This window comes from Pelodiscus sinensis, chromosome 19, assembly GCF_049634645.1.
Source record: "Pelodiscus sinensis isolate JC-2024 chromosome 19, ASM4963464v1, whole genome shotgun sequence".
In the NCBI taxonomy this organism is placed as follows: Eukaryota; Metazoa; Chordata; order Testudines; family Trionychidae; genus Pelodiscus; species Pelodiscus sinensis.
The window spans coordinates 22,424,614-22,445,688 of record NC_134729.1 but is presented as its reverse complement, the minus strand read 5'-3'; the positions used below and the strand labels follow the sequence as shown (position 1 = coordinate 22,445,688).

Below are 21,075 nucleotides of genomic sequence, written 5' to 3'. Positions count from 1 at the left end.
CCCTTCTCCCCGCCTCTCTCAGCTGGTGGGGCAGGGAAAGCACCGGACTAGGGGAAGCTTCCCGCACCTGGATGTGCAGCTGTTGAACCCTCCTGGGATGGCTTGTTCCAGGAGAGAACAGACGAGGCCCCTGGCTTTGACTCCAGCTGCTGCCCTTCCCTGGAGGTGGGGGAAGGGATTCGTCATCCCTCACTCTCAGCCCAGGGCCCTCCCTGCAGCCCTCCTGGGTTTCCTCCAAGCCCATTTCTCCCTCCTAAGGGAGGGGGCACGGTGCCCGCCTAAGCCACAGACCCGGAGCTGCTCTCTCACCACCAAGTCTTTTAATCAGAACTAGCACTTCCACAGATCACTTGACAGCTGGAGAGAGGCCGCCGCCCCCCCGTTCCCACCTACACGCTACACAACGAAATCGAATGACGGGAGTGACGCTCGCGTCGCCAGCCCCCGGACCCACCCGCAGGCGCGGCAGAGCCGAACCCAACCGGTGCCCCAGCGCAGACGTGGGCCGCAGTGATGGGCAGCCCCCTTCCTGGCTCAGCCACCCCGGCCTTTATGGCTGTAGAACAGCCCCTGGAGGCTCCTCGCTCCATCTGACCTGCCAACACAGGTGCATCCGCCCCCTCTGTGCTGGGCGCAGCCTGGAAGTTGTCTTCCCCAGCGGGGGGCTGCCGAGCTTGGCCCCACTGGTGTAAAGGCCCTTGGGTCTGAGGCGGATGTAATTCAGGCTCTGGCCGTGCCTCAGCTGCTGGGCTTGAGGAGGCTGTAGATCTGTTCCAGAACATGTGCAAAACCCTGATCTTTGGGCGTCCTGGAGGCGAGGGAGCCCTGAAAGGGAAACAGCTGCTGTCGGCCCGCTCTGTGCCCCAGCCCCATAGGGCGAGCCCCTGGGTCTCCCCAAACAGGTGAGGGGGGAGAGTTCTACCCAAGGCAACAGGCTCGGGTACCTGCCCCGGCCACTAGACCAGTTCTCAAATGGCTTCGCTCGAGTAAGGACTGCAAAAGCGGGGCAGGTCGAAGCTAGCAGGCTCGGGCTGCTTCAGCCGCATGGCTGGTTTGAGTGCAGCTTAATGCTTCAGTGCCCTGCAGAGAGCAGGGCGGGAGTGAAGAAACCTGACTCGAGCTTCCCTAGCCGTGGAAGTGCTAGTGGAGAAAATTCAGGCACCGGGGTAAAAACACCGAAGGGGGCTCAGAGCAAGCCTAGAAAACATGGTGGAAAGTCACCGGTGCCTCATCGCGGCAGGTGGGGTTTTATGGGCTTGATTTTCCCCCCCCACCACCACCACCTCTCCCCCCCACTCCTGGCCGTTTTCTCACCTTTAGTTTATCCAGGTAGGTCTGCTCCTGGCTCCATAGATCTTGAAACTTCACCAGGTCTGGAGCCCCCTTGTAAAACTCAACCAGCAGCATCTGGCGCCGCAAAGGGAAAGGGGAGTCAAGGGAAGCCGAGCGATTGCTCGAGTCCACCGAAGGCAGAGCCCATGCCCTGCAGTTTGGCGGCCGTGGGGAAGAGGTGGGAGGGGAGAGGATCAGCCTGTCCACCCCAAGGAGCTTTCCTATTCTAGGGATGTTAGATATCGGTTCATTGAATAGTTGATGAACCTCACGAATTCTTACCGGTGACTCGACTATTCTCTAGTCCCCAGGGGTGGAGCTGGCAGCCAATGCGCTCCGGCCGCACTCCCGAGGAGCCCCCTGCCGTTCTGTGCTGCTGCCTCTGGATCAGAGGCAGCAGCACGTGGTGCCAGGTAGAGCTGGTCTGTGAAGGGAGCCAATTTAAAAACCAGCTCCCCGCACAGACCAACTGCCTGTTGCCTTGTGCAGCTACCTCTGATAGAGGCAGCAGTGCAGGGTGGCAGCAGCTCCTGTCTGGGCTGGGGGGGGGGGAGTCTGAGCTCCGGGACCTGGCGTGAGTCAGAACTGAGCCGGGTTGCCTGCCCACCTGGCTCCTAATACACTTTAAATGCAGAGCAGCAGGGTAGGGCCCAGATCCGTCGCAAGCCAGGACTGAGCTGGGCTGCTGGCCAGCCTGCTAACAAATGTAGTGGCAAGGGGACGAGGGACAGAAACGTGTGCAGTCTGTAGCATTAACCGATACGCTTTTGCTTATTGGTGAATCGATTAATCGACTACACTAGTACATCCCTACCCTGGCCCCTGTAGCAGGAACTGTGGCAGACTGGACAAGCCTGAATTGGAATTACAGGAGCAGAGGGGAGTTTGTTTGGGCAGGGGCACAGGCTGCTACCCACCTAATGGACCTGTGATCTCGTTGCTCACTCACACGGTGCCTAGCCCTTTGCCCATATGTTTCTCCTGCCGCTTCTCGGAGCCGTGGGATTTTCATTCTCTGAAAGGGCTCTGAGCAAAAGGGTTGGGAGGATTCACTGGAGGTATGGAGGGGAGGGGGAGAGCCTAGTGGAGCGGCTTCATCTGGCTACAGTCAAGAGGGGACATGTCTGTCACCACAGATCTCTAGCACAGGGCTACTCAACTGTGGAAGCCCCGGGGCCACAACTTATGTGTAGTGGCATATACTTGCAAATAGCTTCTTTCACACTGACAGGCATGCAGGAGCGGCCTGAGGCCGGCTGCAGCAGCTGGTGCCCTAGGCAGGGCGGCACAATCAGCGCCCCTGCCTGCACGGCTGTCGATGGCCGTGACGTCATCAGGCGCCCGGGCCAGCGGCGCCCTAGGCAGCTGCCTAGCTCGCCTAGGCTCACAGGCCACCCCTGCTGGCATGACTACAAAGACGAAGGCAAGATTACACAACACACAGGCCCCGTTTAAGTCGGTTCTGCTGTTGTTAATGAAATGCAATAGTTACCCAATTCCCACCCATCCGACCGCCCTTTTAGTGAGCAATGACAGTCCAGGAATTTAACTGCTAAAACGCATCTCAGCAAAAGACCATTCTATTGACTCCTGCTTTGTTTTGGCTCCCGGCCGTGCGTTGAGCCCCGCGTAAACCCAGACTGTCCAGCAGGCTGCAAACAAACAGGCCCCAGGCCACGTGTTGAGTAGCCCTGCTCTAGCAGGACAGCCAGCCCTTTTCCGGAGCCACCCTGCCCACGCCAGCCTGCCTGGAGATGAGGCTTTGTTGGCCACCTGAGGCTGCCCTCGAGCAGGGGAAGGGGAGCCCACCATGCCCGCTGGTGAGTTATAGGGGACGTCAAGGTCCTACGGGGGGACGAGTTGAAGTGACGGAGCCCAGCTGAGGACTGCGAGGAGACGTGTACGGTGCGGCCAGACCCTCTCAGGCTGGGTGGGTCCCCGCACTCCCTGCTCCAGTCCCCCTCGCCCCACGTACGTGCCACCCGGGAGGGGTCTCACCATCTCCTGGAGGACGTCGTTGGTGAGAAACCCGTCCTGCATGTAGGTGACCTCCACTTCCATGGGGATGCCGTAATCGTTGGGCCTTTGCTGAGAGACGGGAGAGAAAAGGAAGGAAAGTGGTTTCCGGCCGGGCAGGGGCTGGGGTTCTCCAGGACGAGCTGGGACCTTCCCAGGCCTGGCTTAAGCGCTGGCATTAACTCAGCCCAGCCTTGGGCAAGGCCAAGGCCTGTAGTTGAGTGGCAGGGTCATCGCCCAAGGGTGAGGAAAAGGCCCTTTCCTGGCCAGGCTCCCTGAGGCTGCCAGCACGGAGATCCGGAGGGGGAGGGGGTGTCTGCCTGTTTCTCCAGCTGGAGAGACCGTGTCCTCCCCAGCACCCAGCAGGGGCCCTGATCCGACACCCCTGCACCGTGGGACCCAACAGAGGGCAAAGGCTGAGAGCTGGCAGCGGCTGCCTGTGCTCCCTCTCAGAGAGGGGTCCCCGTCCCCTCCCCAGCTACGGGGGCTGGAGGTTACAGGCTGGCACTGCCAACGGAGCTGTGACACCAGCGCCCGCCCGGCCTGGTCACTGGCGCCTTGCGGAACTCACCTCAGGAGGCGGCATGACCCAGAAGGGCGAGATTTTGGACTCCACGCCTTGGTTGCCGTGGTAATATGGTGCTGTGGGGGGGGAGAGAGAGCACCGGGGTTGGACTGAGGGCAGAGTTACCCCCACACACACCCTCCGCCGCCCACCCCAGCTGCCTGGCAGCTCCCCAGAGCTCAGGGAGGGGTGAGAATTAGAGCAAGCAGCGTTGGACGCAGCCCGGCCCGCTGGGGTCACAGCACGTCCCGGGGGGAGCATCCCAATGCCCTGGATCAGAGGGCTGCAGACTCGGGGGAAGGGGGCTAAGCCCCACCAGGTCTCAGGCTGCCAGGTCCTCCGCTGGCTTTGCTAAAGGATGGGTTCCCAAGCCCCGCCCATGGCCCCCAGACTCCACCCCTGGCTTCCCAGCTCCGCCCCTGGCCTCCAGACTCCACACCTGGTCTCCAGACTCCACCCCTGGCCCCCAAGCCCCGCCCCAGCCCCCAGACTCCACCCATGGCTCCCCAGACCTGCCCCTGGCCCCCTAGCTCCACCCCTGGCCCCCAGACTCCACCCCTGGCTCCCCAGCCCGGCCCCTGGCTCCCCGCTCCTAGCCCCCAGGCCCTACCCCTGGCTCCCCAGCCCCCACCCCTGGTCTCCAGACTCCACCCCTGGCCCCCTGACCCCACACCTGGCCCCACCCCTGGCTCCCCAGCCTGGCCCCTGGCTCCCCACTCCTAGCCCCCAGACCCTACCCCTGACCCCCAAACCTCACCTCTGGCCCCCAGACTCCGCCCCTGGCCCCCTGGCCCCACACCTGGCCCCACCCCTGGCTCCCCAGCCCGGCCCCTGGCTCCCCACTCCTAGCCCCCAGACCCTACCCCTGACCCCCAAACCTCACCCCTGGCCCCCAGACTCCGCCCCTGGCCCCCTGGCTCCCCAGCCTGGCCCCACCCATGGCTCCCCAGCCTGGCCCCTGGCTCCCCGCTCCTAGCCCCCAGGCCCTACCCCTGACCCCCAAGCCCCACCCCTGGCTCCCCGCTCCTAGCCCCCAGGCCCTACCCCTGGCTCCCCAGCCCCGCCCTTACCGCAGATGAGAGCCAGGCAGGGCTGGAAGCTGTTGTTGCTGCCCTGCAGCTTGAGCTGGTAATCCATCTGGGCGTCGATGTCCTGCAGCGAGGGCAGGGCGTGGCTGAAGGGGTGGCTGTGGTACCAGCCCACCAGCGCCAGCCCCCGCAGGAAGAGGCTCTGGCAGATCTGAGGCAGGGGCACAGAGACGGGGGAGGCCGTGAGAGGCTGGGTGCTCAGGCCGGCTCTGCCGGGCGTGGGAGGAGCTATGGAGCCCAAGGCGCCGTCAAGCCGAAGCCTCGTTCTCTGCCGCAGACCCGGGACAGCCACAGCATCCCACCCACCACGCCCCGTTCTAGGCTTCCCGGGCGGGGCAGGAGCCACGGGGGGGCTGCCGCAGCTCCCACGCTAACTCCGCTGGCATCGCCGCCCTTCCGGGGGACCATGGGGCTGGGTTGCGAGCCTGGGGCCGCAGGACGATACGGGCACAGCTAACCCCCTGCTCCACACGCGCCCCCCCTACCTCCTCCTCCACGGTGGCTGCTGATTCAGCGTCTCCGAGGCGCGTCCGGCAGGGGAACGCGCGCAGCACCGTCAGCACTGCAAGAAACGCCAGGCTTCAGCACGGCCCAGCCGGCCACGGCTCCGCCCGGCTCCCACAGGCTGGCTGTGGCCTTGCACCTCAGACCCAAGCCAGCCTCGGAAGGCCTGTGACAGGAACCCTGACCCTCCGTCTGTACCTACCCTGGCTGCTGGTGTCCCACCTGCCTCCCAGGTACCCGACCACCTCGCTCCTCGTCAGGTGGCTGTGAAAGTCCTAAAGGGGGAACAGTGGGGAGTTTAAAACAAGGGCAGATCTCACCTGCTCTTCCCTCTAGTCCCACCCCCTGCATCCCCCCCCGCGCCCCTCCAGCCGCCCTACAGTCCACGCCTTCTCCCCCGTACCCTCCCCCCTGCACCCCTCCCCCACCACCGTGCACTCCTCCCCTCCCACCACCCTGCACCCCTGCCCTCCTCCCCAACACCCTGCACTTCTCCCCTTCTCCCCTGCACCCTCCCCCCTGCGTCCCTCCCCCACCACCGTGCACTCCTCCCTTCCCACCACCCTGCACCCCTGCCCTCCTCCCCAACACCCTGCACTCCACCCCTTCTCCCCTGTACTCCTCCCTTCCCCCAACACCCTGCACTTCTCCCCTTCTCCCCTGCACCCTCCCATCACCCTGCACCCCTGCACTCCTCCCCAACACCCTGCACTCCACCCCTTCTCCCCTGTACTCCTCCCTTCCCCCAACACCCTGCACTCCTCCCCTTCTCCCCTGCACCCTCCCCCCTGCACCCCTCCCCCAACACCCTGCACTCCTCCCCTGCACCCTCCCCTCCCACCACCCTGCACCCCTCCCCCTGCACCTCTCCCCCACCACCCTGCCCTCCACCCCTTCTCCCCTGTACTCCTCCCCTCCCCCAACACCCTGCACTCTTCCCCTTCTCCCCTGCACCCTCCCCTCCCACTACCCTGCACTCCTCCCCTTCTCCCCTGAACCCTCCCCCAACACCCTGCACTCTTCCCCTTCTCCCCTGCACCCTCCCCTCCCACTACCCTGCACTCCTCCCCTTCTCCCCTGAACCCTCCCCCAACACCCTGCACTCTTCCCCTTCTCCCCTGCACCTTCCCCTCCCACCACCCTGGCCCCCTGCACCCGTCCCCCAACACCCTGCACTCCTCCCCTTCTCCCCTGCACCCTCCCCTCCCACCACCCTGCACCCCTCCCCCAACACCCTGCACTTCTCCCCTCCCCTTCTCCCCTGCACCCTCCCCTCCCACCACCCTGCACCCCTCCCCCACGACCCTGCACCCAAAGGCATTGCACGACCCTTCCCCCTGCCCCCCCCCACCCTCCACCAGGAAGTGTCTGGTTGACACCCCCGCCTCAAGTCTTCTGCATTCTGCAGGCGTCACCCCTAGTTTGACGTCTCCCTGGGCCCTGCAGATCTGTGACCCCCCCCCCGCACCTCCCCACCTCTCCCTTCCTTGGGAGCTGCCTTCGGGCTGAGGCGCAGCCCCGGGGTCTTGCTTTGAGCCCGAAGGACACTCAGGACGCTGCGACTAGACTACAAGTTGCTGTGGCCGGCAGGAGATGAGGACAAACGTGGGCCGCCCTTTGGCGGGGGGTGGCTCTGCCGCCTCGGATGAAGGCCCCGGCCTCTCTCTGGCTCACACGCACAGCCCGGGGCTGCCGCCGGCGCCACGACGGCTCCTCTCCTCTGCCCGGGGACCCACCCTTCTTCACCCAGCTTCTCCCTCCTTCGGCCCCTCCTCCTGGGGGCAGCAGCCGTTCCACCCTGGCCCCAGCGGAGTGTCCATCAGCCCCGGTGCCCCTCTCTCCCTGCTGGCCGCCAGCAGCCATAGGCACGTGCTGCCGGCCGTCGCGTGGGCCTCGCCTCCCATGCCGGGGCCGGTACGTACCAGCAGCAGCAGCACGTTGCTGGAGATGGCCACGTTGAAAGGCTGGAACTTGTTGACTGCGGCGAAGGACGTCACCTCCACCAAGGTGTGGGGGTTCCTGGAACAGAAGAGCCCCGTCCTCTATCCCAGCCTGTGCAGTCCTGATGCCCCGCCCGCCTGGCCCCCCGGAGAGGGATCCCCTAAACTCCAGCACGGTGGGCTGAGAGCCTGGGCCGCAGATTTGGGGGAAGAAAGGTTCATCCCAGGGGAGACTGAGGCCCCCCAGGACAGACAGGCAGAAGGACGCGGAGCTGGGGCTGTCCAGGCAGGGGAGCTCGGATTCAGGTTCCCAGAATTGTGGGTTAGGGGCAAGCCCCGGACAGGACAGAGGGACGCTGCAGAGCTGCGCGGCCGCCTCAGACGTGGACTAGCAGGGAGCGATACCATCTCCAGGCAGAGCTTTAGGAGCGGAGCAGCAGCGGGCGCAGGATGCCGGGAAGGGCGCTGCACTCGCCAAAGGGGCTGCCGCGGGGGCGCTACCTGGCGGCGTCCCGGCTTCCCAGGGTGCAGTAGCGGACGGGGGTGCGGTTCTTGCTCTCCGGTCTCTTCCCGGGGGGCCCATTCTCTGCAAAGACATCGTGACCAATCCCCCTTCAGTCCGATTCGCACCGGCCCCGTTACCGCGCCCGTTGAGGCAGCGGGACAGAGTTTGCGGAGACAGGTTCCCGGGAATTCGTCTCATTTCCGGTGCAAATCTCAGAATTACCCGGTGGTTTATGGCCGGAGCTCTGAATCAGACCAGCTGAAGGGGATTCTGCCGGGTGAAAAGTCCACCCAGGAAGGCCCTGTAGCCTCGCAGCGAGCCCCATGGCAGGGGACTCAGCTGCTTGGGGTCTGATTTAGAGACGCGATGGGTTAACCAGTTAAGCGGCGAGCGTCGCACCTACCGGGTGACGCCTACCAGTTATGAACAGTTCACTGGGGCAGCTTCCAGTTCACGCAGCCGCAGCGCCACTGCTGTTATCCGGGCGAGCGGCGGGAGCACGCCGCAGTCAGGCCTCCTGAGCGCAGGGCAGGCCGACCCAAAAACCCGCCTGGAGACACGGCGCCGTAGATTTTAACCTCCCTGGGGGCAGTCCAGGTCAGAACCTCGGACGGAAGCCTCGCACTGGCCTGAAACCGCCTGCAGCTCATTCCCGCTAGAGCGGGAGAGCGCTGCGGCCGCGTTCAAACCCTCGGTGGCTCGCAGCGAAGGCAAAGTGGCGAGGCAGAGACGCCGGGCGGCAGGGGCTGCAGAGGGGGAGGCTCTCGCACCCAGTGCAGAGGCAGGAGGAAGGGACGGCGAGGAGCTGGTGCTAGATGGGCAGAGGACTGGGGAAAAGTGAGACGAAGGGCTAAGAATGACCAATCCCAGCCCTGCGATTCCCACCGGGCATGGAGAGGAGGAGAGCAGAACCCCCAGCCCCGAGCAGGCTGCTCCCAGCCGGCAGCCCAGCATTACCAGCGCCGTGCGGCTCCGCCAGGCTCTTGCTTTGCTGCTTCCTGCTTTTCTCCTCCGGTTTCTTGCCGAGCGCAGGCTCCGAGATGGTGATTTTACCTTCCCTGGTCTCCTCCTCCTCCTCCTCGGCCAATTCCTCCTCCTCCCCTTCGCTCACCAAGTTCTGCGGGGGAGAGGGAAGGGGGGAGAGGAGGGGAAGTGGCAGGACAAGCACGCCCCCTGCAGGCCTTGGTGCTCCTTACTGGCGCCCCATCCCAGGCCCCCCAATGACTCCTGTGCTCCTAGGGCCAGGTTTCCACCCCAGCACAGCTACATGTTGCAGGAGCAGCTCCCTTGGCTGGCACCCTAGCCCAAAGAAACAACTCCCACCCGCGCCCCTGGGGGCAGATCCCTGCCCACAGTGCCCCACGGCCCAGTCCCACGAGCCCATCTCCGGCGGGAGACTCCCAGCCCCCTGCCTGCTCTCCCAGGGTTCAGACCCTCGCTGGCCGCATGACTCCAAAGCCCAGGTGGGAACCCTTACCTCTGGGAACCCTCGAATCCCTTTGGAAAGGAAATTTAGGCTCCTTCGCTCAGGCCAGCAGGGCCCACTGCGACCATCTGGGCTGAGCTCCCACGGAGCCAGACCAGCGCCCCACCCTGCCGGAATCGGGGCGCGGCTTTTAAGGGAACATCCAATTTGGCTTTGACAACTCTCAGTGACGGAGCCTCCCCCTTGCCCCTTGGGGAGCCCCGCCACTCCCAACCCCCCGCCCGGAAAGCAGTCCCACGGCATTTCCGGCGCCAACGTCCAGCCCGTTAACGCCTCTCGCTGCGGCCCGGGGAGCCGCTATTGATTCTCTCGTTCCTACAGGAACTGACTCCGGTGCGGGGGTGCCGGGCATGGACCTTTAAAAACCCAGGGAGGCCAGGCGGAGGGAGGTGGCCTCTTTTACATTTATTTTACTTCAATATTTTTACCCTGCCTTTCTATTTGAAATATTCAAGGAGGCTTTTGAATCTTTTATTAGACCAACTTCTCTTCTCTAGCCTCCAGCCTTGCACATGCAGGAGCTCACGTCTTTCCCCTGGAGGGGCCGGTCCAATAACAGATATTACTGCCCCCGCCGGTCTCGCTAGTATCCTGCAGCTAAACCAGCTACAACAGCCCCTTGAAAGTCCAAGAGCCCTTCTCCCAGCAATGGGGCGTAATAGGACGATGGGGGTGGGGAGATCATCTGTGAGGCGTTCCTGCTGCCTGGGCTCCCCTGTGCTCTCCAGGCCCCCCCCCTTGGGACTATGGGAGACAGGGTGAGGGGCACAGGAGCTGGAGGCATCTCCCAGCCAAAGACTGGTTGAAGCCCGGGGGTCACGGCCCTGCAGCCCCAGACTCTGGGAGGGAAGTCCAGCTGCAGGCTGCTCGGGGCAGGGACTGGCGTGGAGTTCGATGTTTGTGCAGCGCCTGGCGCAACGGGTCTTGGGGCCAAAACGGGGGCTTCCAGCTGCTGCGGCCATCGCTCACCCCCCTGCCCCCAGGGCTTCGGCAGGGCTCCAAACCGGGGTCTGCACAAACCCGCAGCATCCCAGGGGAGGGGGGAATTGAGCCTCCGTGTCTCCCCCAGAGCTGCCTCCTTCTCCTGCAAATGGGCCCGTCCTGGCCTGATTCCCAGGGCTCTCCTTCCTTGCTAACCCGGGTTCAGAAGCAAACAAGGGAGGGGGGCTGGCCCCGGCTCACCTCCTCGGCCGCCGGCGCATTGGGCTGGTGTTTCTTCAGCCAGGCGGCCTTGCACTGGTCCAGCTTCTGCCCCTTGTACCTGACGGAGGCCCAGCCGCAGCCCGATTTCTTCGCCGGGTTCACCAGCTTCTTGCAGTACGTGGCCCAGGCGCTGGGCGAATTGAACACCTGCCCCGTCTCCTGCCAGGTGATCTTCCCGTCGGGCAGCAGGTCCCCTAAGAACTTCTTCCCCTGGGAGAGCAGGAGGGGAGCAGGCGGCTCTGTGAGCCCAGCACGAGGGGGGTGGGCCCCGGGAACGGCCCGGCGAGGGGGAGATTCACCGGTTACGAGAGAGGCCAAGTGTTGCCCCTCGAGGGCTGTGCAGGCAGCGACCCGGGAGCCCTGCGCTCCGTGGGGGACTCCATGGGCGGCAGACGCGCCTCGCCTTGGGCGCGGTACAGGAGTGTGATGGGGGGGGCTGTCTGCTCTGTAACCCGCTGCCCCCACCTGGCGGGGTGATTCCCTCTGACTCACCCACCTGTGGACTGGCCAGACACCTGAGCAGATGACGAGGCTCTTCCCAGGGGGAGAGACACAGGAAGGGAGGCGGAGACGGCCACCTGGCTGGGGGGCAGGGCCTGGGAGCTGGGCTGGCGGAGTGTGGGGAAGCATGGAAGGAGACTAAAAACCAGGACAGGGGTGTGTGAACCCCCTCCCCCCAAGGGAACTAGGGCTGTTGGCCTGTCTGATGCCTACCCTGGGCTGTATCTTGGAGAAGCAATAAACCCATTTGTACTCTGCTGGCTGGCGGAGCGTCACATCTGGCTGTGGACGGGGGTGCAGGGTCGGGGGGCTCCCCGACGCGCCGTTACAAGGAGCAAACGGCTAAATTCACCAGCATCAAAAACTCGCTGCTGGGTAGCTCTGGCCCCTGGCGCGGCTTAAGGCAAGACCCGGGCTTGGGGGGGCGAAGGGGGCTACGTGAAGTGGTGGGGACCCAGGGGGAGGAAGCTGGAGTCAAGGGAGCGGGGAAGGGTTGGCGAGGCACGGAGGAGTCGGTGTGAGGAGTGGGAGGAAGATCAGACAGCCCCCCAGGTTGTGGGGCTGGGGAGGCTGTCATGTGGGGCTCCCAGTCTGGGGCGAGCTGCTCTCTGCTCGGCCCCATGGCTGCAGGTGCCTCCTAGTCTCCATGAAAGATGTCGGAACAGGAGAGAGCTGAAGCCCCAGGCACCCCCAGGGAGCAGCAGCCCTCACCAGGTAGTAGATAGACAGCACACCCTCCCCCGGCTCGATCAGGCCGTCCTTGAGCAGCACCCGCAGCGTGATGCCCCGCCGGGTCAGGATGCAGCTGCGCCCGCCCGGCGCCGGCTTCCCAGCGCTTTCGTTCTCCGGGTCTTCCAAACTCGTCTCCAGCTCCTCCTCCTCCTCTTCCAGACACTCCTCCGCTCCAGGGGAGTCCGCGTCCAGGGCTGGGAAACAAACAGCCCGGTCAGGGCACCGGGGTTCCAGCCCCAGCTCCAGAAAAGAGCAGCGCCCTGCGGGTCAGCGCAAGAGCCAAGAGTCGCAGGTTCTAGTTCCGGCTCGGGAGGGGAGCGAGGTCTAGTGGTTAGGGCAGTGTCATGGCACGTGGGTAGAGCAAGGGTCTCCACGGAGCCCGAGCTCCACTCCAGAGTCCACCATTAGCTCCCCATGTGAGGTTGGACGAGCTGCTTCCGTGCCTTAGTTTCCCTGTCTACACTGAGAATGACAATGCTGGGGAGGCTGCACTCACTCCAGCTTGCAAGGTGCTTTCAGAACCTCAGGTACCGGCATGGAAGGGCGCAGGATCAGCATAAGAGCGGCCACATCTCGCCCAGTGTCCTGTCTGTCAACACGGACCAATGCCAGATGCCCCAGAGGGAGGGAACACAACAGGTAATCCTCACATGACCCCTCTCCTGTCATCCATTTCCAGCCAGCCCATAGGCTAGGGCCACCATTCCTACCCATCCTGGCTAATAGCCATTGGTGGACCTAACCTCCATGAATCTATCTAGCTCTTTTTCGAAGCCTAATAAAGTCCTAGTCTTCACAATATCCTCTGGCAAGGAGTTCCACAGGTCGACTGTGTGCTGAGTGAAGAAAAACTTCCTTTTGTTTGTTTTAAACCTCCTGCCTATTCATTTCATTTGGTGACCCCTAGTTCTTATATTGTGGGAATAAGTAAATAACTTTTCCTTATTCGCTTTTTCCACACCAGCATCATTATTAAGAGATCATGAGAATTAACTGATGAGTCTAAAAGCCATTGTTAAAAACCTCAGACTGTAACTTCTTGGCTTTACCTGAGATCCTAACACCATGGGCACCTTTTAAAACTAAACCAGAAATGTTAAGGCTGAAATTCTCAGCAGGGAACCAGTGTTGCCTGTACGCTGTGCATTGGGGTGGCCACTCAGGAGGGATTCAAATGCTGGCCAGCTGGTTAGCAGAGCGCCCACAGTTAGGGTCTTGTTTGTACTGGTGGTGCACATTTGCACATGCCTCAGTGCACATAAAACATTTATTCTGCACATAGATGGAAAAAATTAGAGGGAACATTGGCAGGAACCAGTGATTTTGTGCACCCATCTCCAGACCCTGTACAGGGGTCTGACGAGCAGTGGGGTGGGCATGCAGCACCTCCTGGAGATCAGCCCTCTCTGAAGGGTCTCAAAGCAGGCCCTCCAAGTCCCTCCTCGCCTTTGAAAATGTGAGCCCCTAAAACTGCTCTTCACTATTAAGTCCCAAAAAAGAGGAAGAGGGTGTTAGGGCAGCAACAGGCTCTTCTGTGCCTGCTGGGGGACCTTGGGCAAGTCACTGCTCCTCGTGCCTCAGTTTGCCCATCTGTACAATAGGGATAATGTGGTGGCCCTCCTCTGTAATTTGCTTTAAGGCCAGCAGATGGAAAGGCCCATCGAGGAGCTTAGCTGAATCATGAAACCAACAGGCAATTTCAGTGCCACCTCACATGACTCGCTCAAGGAGCTTGTGGGCGGGCCAGGAATTGAAACTGGTCTGCCAGGACCCAGCCCAGTGCTTGATTCTCGCTCCTGCCCTGTGCTGACTGTGCTGGTGATTTAGCACCTCTGGGTGCCTCTAGCCCAAGGAGACTGAAACACGCAAGAGGCAACAAGCCAGCAGGTCCATATACAACACTCTAGCTGCCGGTAGCAGCAACCTCCCAAACTTCCTGGGATGGTTTCACTAGTACCAGGCCAGCCCTCGGACATGGCCTCCTTTAGATCAGGTACCAGCTGATCCGGGCTGTCCCTCTCCATAGCTCTCTCCACCCCAACCTGTCGCCCTCCCACGCCACCGAAGCATCCCCGCTCTGCCCCCTGGGGAGGAGATGGAGATGGATGACCTGCCAGCCAAAAGCACCTGCCACCTGCTTTTCTGGATGGCTGGCAGAGATGGTGTGGGGGTTAGACTCATAGGGTATGTCTACACTAGCCCGCTAGTTTGAACTAGGAGGGTAATGTAGGCATACCGCAATTGCAAATGAAGCCCGGGATTTGAATTTCCCGGGCTTCATTTGCATAAACCGGGCGTCGCCATTTTTAAATCCCCGCTCGTTCAAACCCCGTGCCGCACAGCTACACGCGGCACGAATTAGGTAGTTCGAACTAGGCTTCCTAGTTCAAACTACCGTTACTCCTCATTCCACGAGGAGTAACGGTAGTTCGAACTAGGAAGCCTAGTTCGAACTACCTAGTTCGTGCCCCGTGTAGCCGCGCGGCACGGGGTTCGAACGAGTGGGGATTAAAAAATGGCGACGCCCTGCTTATGCAAATGAAGCCCGGGAAATTCAAATCCCGGGCTTCATTTGCAATTGCGGTATGCCTACATTACCCCGCTAGACATACCCCTAGACTTTAAGGTCAGAAGGGACCATTATGATCATCTAGTCTGACCCCCTGCACAGTGCAGGCCACAAAATCTCACCAACCCCCCCTAGAATAATCCTCTCACCTATATCTCAGATACTGAAGCCTTCAAATACTTTGAAGACCCCAAGATGCAGAGAATCCTCTAGCTGTTCCCATGCTACAGAGGAAGGCGAAAAATCTCCAGGGCCTCTGCCAATCTACCCTGGAGGAAAATTCCTTCCCGACCCCAAATATGGCGATCAGCTAACCCCTGAGCATGTGGGCAAGACTCACCAGCCAGACACCCAGAAAATTCTCTATAGTAACTCCCATCATCCCTCCATTGACCTATTTCCCACCAATAATGAATGGTCAATTAGTTACCAAGATCATGTAACTAGTGTCATGCCCAGCCCGCGCGGACAGAGCAGGTGTGGGTGGGTGGGCACAGCCCTGCCAGAACAACTCACGCAAAGCAGGGATCAGCACAGACACCGTCCCAAAGCTCATGGCTGTGCGGAGCCCTTTGCTGGAGCCACTAGCCAGCTGGGTTTGCCTGTCCCAGCCTCCCTCTTCAAGCCAGGTCCAAACTGCCTGAGAATCTTGGTTTGAATTCAAAGGTGAGTTCTGATGCAGCCCCCTTTGCCAGTCACGCACGAGGATCTCCACGCGCCAGGGCAGATCCAGTTGCAGCATGAACCTTCACCAAGACCAGATTGTAACTGGCCACCATCAGCAACTGACCTAAGTGCCTAGGCTCTGGGTGCGGGAGCCTGGCTCCTACCACCTCCCAGTGGGCATAGGAGCTACACCACCAGGGGGCGCTCTAGAACTCCTGCCACAAGGAAGGGGTGGTCCAATAGCCACTCCTGGGACCACAGAGCCAGGGCGCTGGAGAGGCAGCGCCCCCTGCTGCCTCCCCACAGAAATGGGGCAGATTCCCCAGGGGAAAAGCCTGGGGAGGGGGTGAAAAGTGTCAATTCCTCATGGAATGGTCCGTGGGACACTCGTAGCCTCCGGCCTGCTGTGCTCCGTGCCCACCCGGCCCCCCGACACCTGGCATCTGCAGCCCAGAGGCCGGTCCCCACTTCTCCCCACCCCCAGCTGCCAACTGTGTCCAGAGCTTTGTCACAATCGCAGTCAGGCCTTAACTCAGCCCTTGGCCACTGCCTTAAGCTCTGATGGGGGGGGGGGGCATTATTCTACAGCCCCCCTGACATGGCTGGAATGAGCCTGTGTTGGGAGGGGGCGTTAAAGCAGCTCGCACTCACCTTGCTGGGCAGGTGGCTGCCCCCTCCCTAGCAGATAACTGGGGCTGCGAGATCCGAGCCCCCCCCCTTCGGGCCTGGGGGTTCTGTGCATCCCCCATGCTGCACTATGGGCCAGGAATCCCCCATGGCAGAGGTCGGGGGGAGCCCCCGACCCCCAACGGAGCAAAGGGACGCCAGAGGCAGGTGGATGAAGCCAGGGGGAGCTCGGAAAGGGACCCGCAGCTGGAGGGATGCAGGAGAAGGACTGGAGCGGGGGGGGGGGGGGAAAGGCAGGCGGGGGGGGGGCAGTTCGGGACATGCAGGGAGATGAGGGGCCCGGCAGCGGGGGGTGACCCAGCCCAGGGAGGGAGGGTGCAGCCGGGGGCGGGCGAAGGGCGGCAGGGGGGCTGCAGGAGGGGAGATCCGGCCCCCTCCCCCCCAGGCCGGTACCTGCCATGGCTCCGCTCTGCCCCGGTGCCTGTTGTTCCGCCCCTCGGCGCAGGATGAATCAGACACTGGGCTCCAGCGGCGGCTGCTTCCCAGCACGTGATGATGCGGCCCCGCTTGTCTCCGCCTCCCGCTCCCCAGCCGGCCCGGACACCCAGCCCCGGGGAGTGCGCGGGGGGGGGGGGGGGCGGGGTGCCGGGGCTCCTGGCTGGGAATGGAGGGGGACAGCGGCTGTGGGGTGCATGCAGCCCGTGGGGCAGAGAGGGGTGTGGGGGGTGCATGGAGCTCCTAGGGGCGGAAAGGGGGTGGGGTGCACGGTGCCCATGGAGTGGAGATCGGCTGTGGGGTGCATGCAGCCCGTGGGGCAGAGAGGGGTGTGGGGGGTGCATGGAGCTCCTAGGGGCGGAAAAGGGGTGGGGTGCACGGTGCCCATGGAGTGGAGATCGGGTGTGGGGTGCAGCCCGTGGGGCAGAGAGTGGTGAGGGTGCAGGAGCCCTGGGAAATGACCGGATCCAGACTATCTGGTCCTATGTTCCTCCTAGGACCCGGCTCCCCATCTGGCTGGCTTCCCGTCCCAGGGGTTTAGCCATTGGCTCGCCCCTAGGTTTGCTGGAGGAGGCTGTCATTAAGGACCAGGTTGGTGTGTTGTGCCTCTAGCTCAAGGGACTCCTCCTCCCCCCATCTTCACCTGAACCTCAGAGAAGTTAAGCGATTTCCCCAAGGCCATAAAGAATCAGTGGCAGAGTTAGGAATAGAACCCAGGAGCCCTGGCTCCCACTCCTCCCTGCTGTAACCATTAGACTCCACTCCCCTCCTTTATTAATATAGAATAACCTCGTTTTCCCAGCAGTTTTCAGGGTCCTGGGTTCTGTTCCCAGCTCTGTGCCTGACCCTGGCTCACGCTTGCCTCAGTTTCCCCCATTTGTACAACAGGGCGGGGGGAGAATGGAAACCTCCCCTACCAGCGCGCTGTGAGGATAAATTAGTCTCTGAAGGTGAAGGGGGCTATTTTTATGTCTAACCTCAATGGTGCATAAACCAGCGCGCTGCCGCTATTCCCCCACCAGGGGGCGCCCGCTCTTTGTGCCTGGTCCGCGCGGTGCTGCTCAGAAGGGGCAGGAGAAATTCGATACATATTTCTAGCACCACACTGGATCCAGACGCGGTGTCTTCCTGCCAGGTGCACACAGCGCTCAAGGGGCAGAATCCACCCCCAGCCGCAGATAACACAGACAAGTCAATCTCCAGGAGCCAGCCCCCAAAGCCTGGCTCTTAAAGGGCCAGCGCCACCTAGAAATTAGGTCAGTTTCACAAGGGACAGGGTGTTTTGTGTGTGTGTGGTTTTACTTGTTTTCTCTCTGTCCAGGGTCTGTGCGAAAGACCCACGCAGATGACAGGACAGACAGCGAGACTGGCTGTAGGCAGTGAAACTGGCTGCAGGCAGCGCCCTGTTAAAAGCCCAGAGCAAATGGAAAACAGGCAAGAAAACACGTTCCTCCTTTAATCTCTGCCATCTTTGGCAGTTGGCAGTCATACCAGGAGGTAACAAACCCAGGATCAGATGTTTAAGTGGACTTTGCCCCGTCTAATCGTTCTAATCTTTTAAACTATTAATCTAACTGGCACATGCCAGCCCGTGTATTTTCCAATACATGCAAAAAGCACTGACCAGTCTGACATGCTGATTATGCACCAATCAATCTTTGCCTCCATTGGTGCATGAAGTGTCCTAGAAGGGACACAACCAATAAAAGCAGGAGACTGGAGAATTAACAGATCTTGAATTAGATCCAGATTTTACGGGAAGCTCTTTGGGACAGAGACTTGGATTAGATCCAGATCTTACTGCAAACTCTTTGGGACAGAGACTTGGATTAGATCCAGATCTCATTGTAAGCTCTTTGGGACAGAGACTTCTTATAGGTTTGTACAGCACCTTGCATAGCAACTAGCTGAAGACTCCTTGGTACTCGGAGCAGGATACATTGGTAAATCTCCCTTTGACTTCAGCCTTCACTTTTGGTTCCTTAAATCTGTACCCTTTAAACCATTTTCCTGCTAGGATTTGTTTTCCTGAAGGGTTTGGGAGGGATTCCAGGGGTTGGTACATGATTTAAGGCAGGAAGGCTGTGTCTACACTGGCACCCTTTTCCAGAAAAGGGATGCAGATGAGGCAAGTTGGAATTGCAAATGCAGCGGGGATTTAAATGTTCCCCGCTCCATTTGCATGAACATGGCTGCCGCTTTTTTCCGGCTCGGGGCTTTGCCGGAAAAAAGTGCCAGTCTTAAAATCAGGAATAAGGGACCTTTCGGAAAAGGCTTTATTTTCTGAAAGATCCCCGTCTAGACTGGCACTTTTTTCCGGCAAAGCTCCTAGCCGGAAAAAAGCAGCAGCCATGTTCATGCAAATGGAGCGGGGAAAATTTAAATCCCCGCTGCATTTGCAATTCCAACTTGCCTCATCTGCATCCCTTTTCCGGAAAAGGGTGCCAGTGTAGACACAGCCGAAGGGTCTGATTGTAAGCAATAATAGTCCATTATCTTCTGTTTCTTTTTGCAGCCAAAAGCCACTGGAAACAAACTTGCAAGACACAAAGTTAGATTCACATGGGACCTGTTCCTACAACTGGATTTGCCAAGAAGACCCTTCTGTTTGACTAGATCTGACTGCGGGATCGGGCCCACACTGGGTGCCATCTGGCAGATATCAAATGCCCCATTTTGTTGTCAACTTTGGCTCTGTCTCTCTGTCATTTGAAAAACAAATTGGAAATGCAACAATCATATTTTATTCTATTTCTGGCTGTTCTCTTTTACAGTCCTTACGGCCCCAAAGTGACCTTTTCATCTGAGAAAATAAAAAAATACAATTTGAGGTTTTTTTTTAAATGACCTGGCCAGTGAAAAAATAAAAAACTAAATTGAAAGTGGAGTCCATAAAATAGAGAAAAAGTTGGAAATGAAAGTGAATACCTGTAAGAGTTAATTAAAAATGAAACGGTCTGATCCTTCCTGGTCTCTTTATGATCATTGTTATGAACAAGGGGTTTCCTGGTGTTGACTGGGGGGCATGGTGTTCAGTCATTGCCTTGCGGCTGTGTGGCTGTAAGGGGCTGTGTATAACAAGAGCAGCACAAGTCTTCTGGGAAGCACAGCCCTAAAAGGCGTAGCCCCCATGATCACAGGCTGAGTGGGAAGGAGCTGAACTTTGACCTTCTCGGGGTTGGGGATTCAACTATTCCTGTTTTTAGCTCTGCCAAGTTCCTCATTCCACACAAGGTTCAGAAGAGTTGAGCAGCCTGTTTTCCTGGGGATTTCCTTTGATGGCTTAGCACCTTCTTCTCCTGCAGGGCTGGAACTTGCATTGGTGACTCCACGGGAGCTGAGATTTCCCCCTAAAATCTCTCCCTTTTGCACCAGCTTGGGACAGGCCACTGGCCTTTTAAACCAGAGCTCAAAGGCCTGTCTCATAGAGCCACTGAGCCTAGAGCTGGGGGCAGCTGGCCCAGCCTGGCTTGCAAGGAGATGGAGAATATGATCCGCCCCCATTGTTCCAGAGTAGCAGCTGTGAAACTGACCAGGACAGGAACCATGCTGTACAGTCAGGCAGCAACCTCCAGGCCCAGACAGCTGTCGGGAACAGGAACCTTCCCGGCCAGCCACAGTGTGACCACATGTCAAAATGGGGCCCTTGGTTAGTGTAGGTTTAGCCACTGATACCTTCCCTCCTAAGCAGCAGGCAGATCCTAGAGCCTGTGGCGTCCCGCTCCGGGCGGATCTAGTTCTAATGTAACCAGCCTGGGCTCAGTACCGTGTACTCGGCCCCCTTGTGCCGAATTCCCCTGCTGGCTGGGAGTTTAAACAGGAAGCTCCTTGGGGCAGGGCCTCTGTTCTCTGTTTGTGCAGCACCTGGCGCCATGGGGGCCGCAGGCGCCCGTGGGACAAACACCAACCCTACTGCAAATTCCAGTGCCGGCTTGGCGGCTCTTGCGCGACACCTGACGCCACCAGATCAAAGCCACTCGCCTCCTGGGTGGCAGGTGGTCTGACTCCAGCTCCCCAGGTGTACACCTGGCGCGTGTGTGTGTGTGTGTGGGGGGGGGGGGGGAGGGCTGCATTCCCGTGTGACCGGAGTGGTGCACAGAGCAGTGGGAGCTGTGCGGGAGGCTGCTTTGAGCAAGGGGGGGGACTGGTGCCAAAGCAGTCCCAGGAGGAAGCAGCAATGGGGGAGGGCTCTGCTTTCCCAGCTCAGGGAGGGGAGAGCTGGGGGGGTGCTGTGCTTACCCAGGTCGGGGAAGGGGGGAAGCAGGGGGCGTTGCTTTCCTTGTCTGGGGAGGGGGCAGGGGGGTTTGCTTTCCCAGGCTGAGGGGAGGGGGGAGCAGGGGGGATTTGCTTTCCCAGTCCAGGAGTGGGGGGGGCCTGCTTACCCAGGCGGGAGAAGCGGGGAGCAGGGGGGGGTTGCTTTCCCAGGCTGAGGGGAGAGGGAAGCAGGGGGATTTGCTTTCCCGGGGGGAGGGGCAGGGGGGTTGTTTTCCCAGGCGGGGGCAGGGGAGACAGGGGGGTTGCTTTCCCAGGCTGGGGGGAGGGGCGGGGGGGTTGCTTTCCCAGGCTGGGGGGAGGGGAAACAGGGGGGTTGTTTTCCCAGGCTGGGGGGAGGGGCGGGGGGGTTGCTTTCCCAGGCTGGGGGGAGGGGCGGGGGGTTGTTTTCCCAGGCGGGGGCAGGGGAAACAGGGGGGTTGCTTTCCCAGGCTGGGGGGAGGGGCGGGGGGGGTTGTTTTCCCAGGCGGGGGCAGGGGAAACAGGGGGGTTGTTTTCCCAGGCTGGGGGGAGGGGCGGGGGGGTTGCTTTCCCAGGCTGGGGGGGAGGGGTGGGGGGTTGTTTTCCCAGGCGG

At 60.8% G+C, this 21,075-nt stretch overlaps 1 protein-coding gene and 1 long non-coding RNA gene across 6 annotated transcripts; one reads left to right on the top strand and one right to left on the bottom strand.

Moving 5' to 3' along the window:
• Positions 1-303: 303 nt before the first annotated feature.
• Positions 304-16,337, bottom strand: MPND (MPN domain containing). 2 transcript variants are annotated; one of them, XM_075903028.1, is made up of 13 exons: positions 16,188-16,337; positions 11,852-12,066; positions 10,619-10,849; positions 8,908-9,067; positions 7,947-8,031; positions 7,428-7,524; positions 5,708-5,780; positions 5,487-5,563; positions 4,984-5,152; positions 3,920-3,990; positions 3,331-3,420; positions 1,315-1,407; positions 304-825 (listed from the first exon to the last, which is right to left on the bottom strand). In XM_075903028.1, exons 1-13 carry the CDS (start codon positions 16,192-16,194, stop codon positions 739-741), a joined length of 1,455 nt encoding a protein of 484 aa, XP_075759143.1. In that variant the 5' UTR covers positions 16,195-16,337; the 3' UTR covers positions 304-738. The 2 variants fall into 2 exon arrangements, with proteins under 2 accessions (XP_075759143.1, XP_075759142.1); XM_075903027.1 differs by lacking the exon at positions 16,188-16,337 and adding an exon at positions 14,958-15,198.
• LOC142819030 (uncharacterized) lies at positions 15,135-19,408 on the top strand. Of its 4 annotated transcripts, none has more exons than XR_012896715.1 (4): positions 15,135-15,250; positions 16,727-16,820; positions 17,551-17,663; positions 18,745-19,408. It is a non-coding gene; the product is annotated as an uncharacterized LOC142819030 (long non-coding RNA). The 4 variants fall into 4 exon arrangements; XR_012896714.1 differs by lacking the exon at positions 15,135-15,250 and adding an exon at positions 15,799-15,937 and having other exon boundaries at positions 18,745-19,407; XR_012896713.1 differs by lacking the exon at positions 15,135-15,250 and adding an exon at positions 15,805-15,941 and having other exon boundaries at positions 18,745-19,407.
• Positions 19,409-21,075: the final 1,667 nt, after the last annotated feature.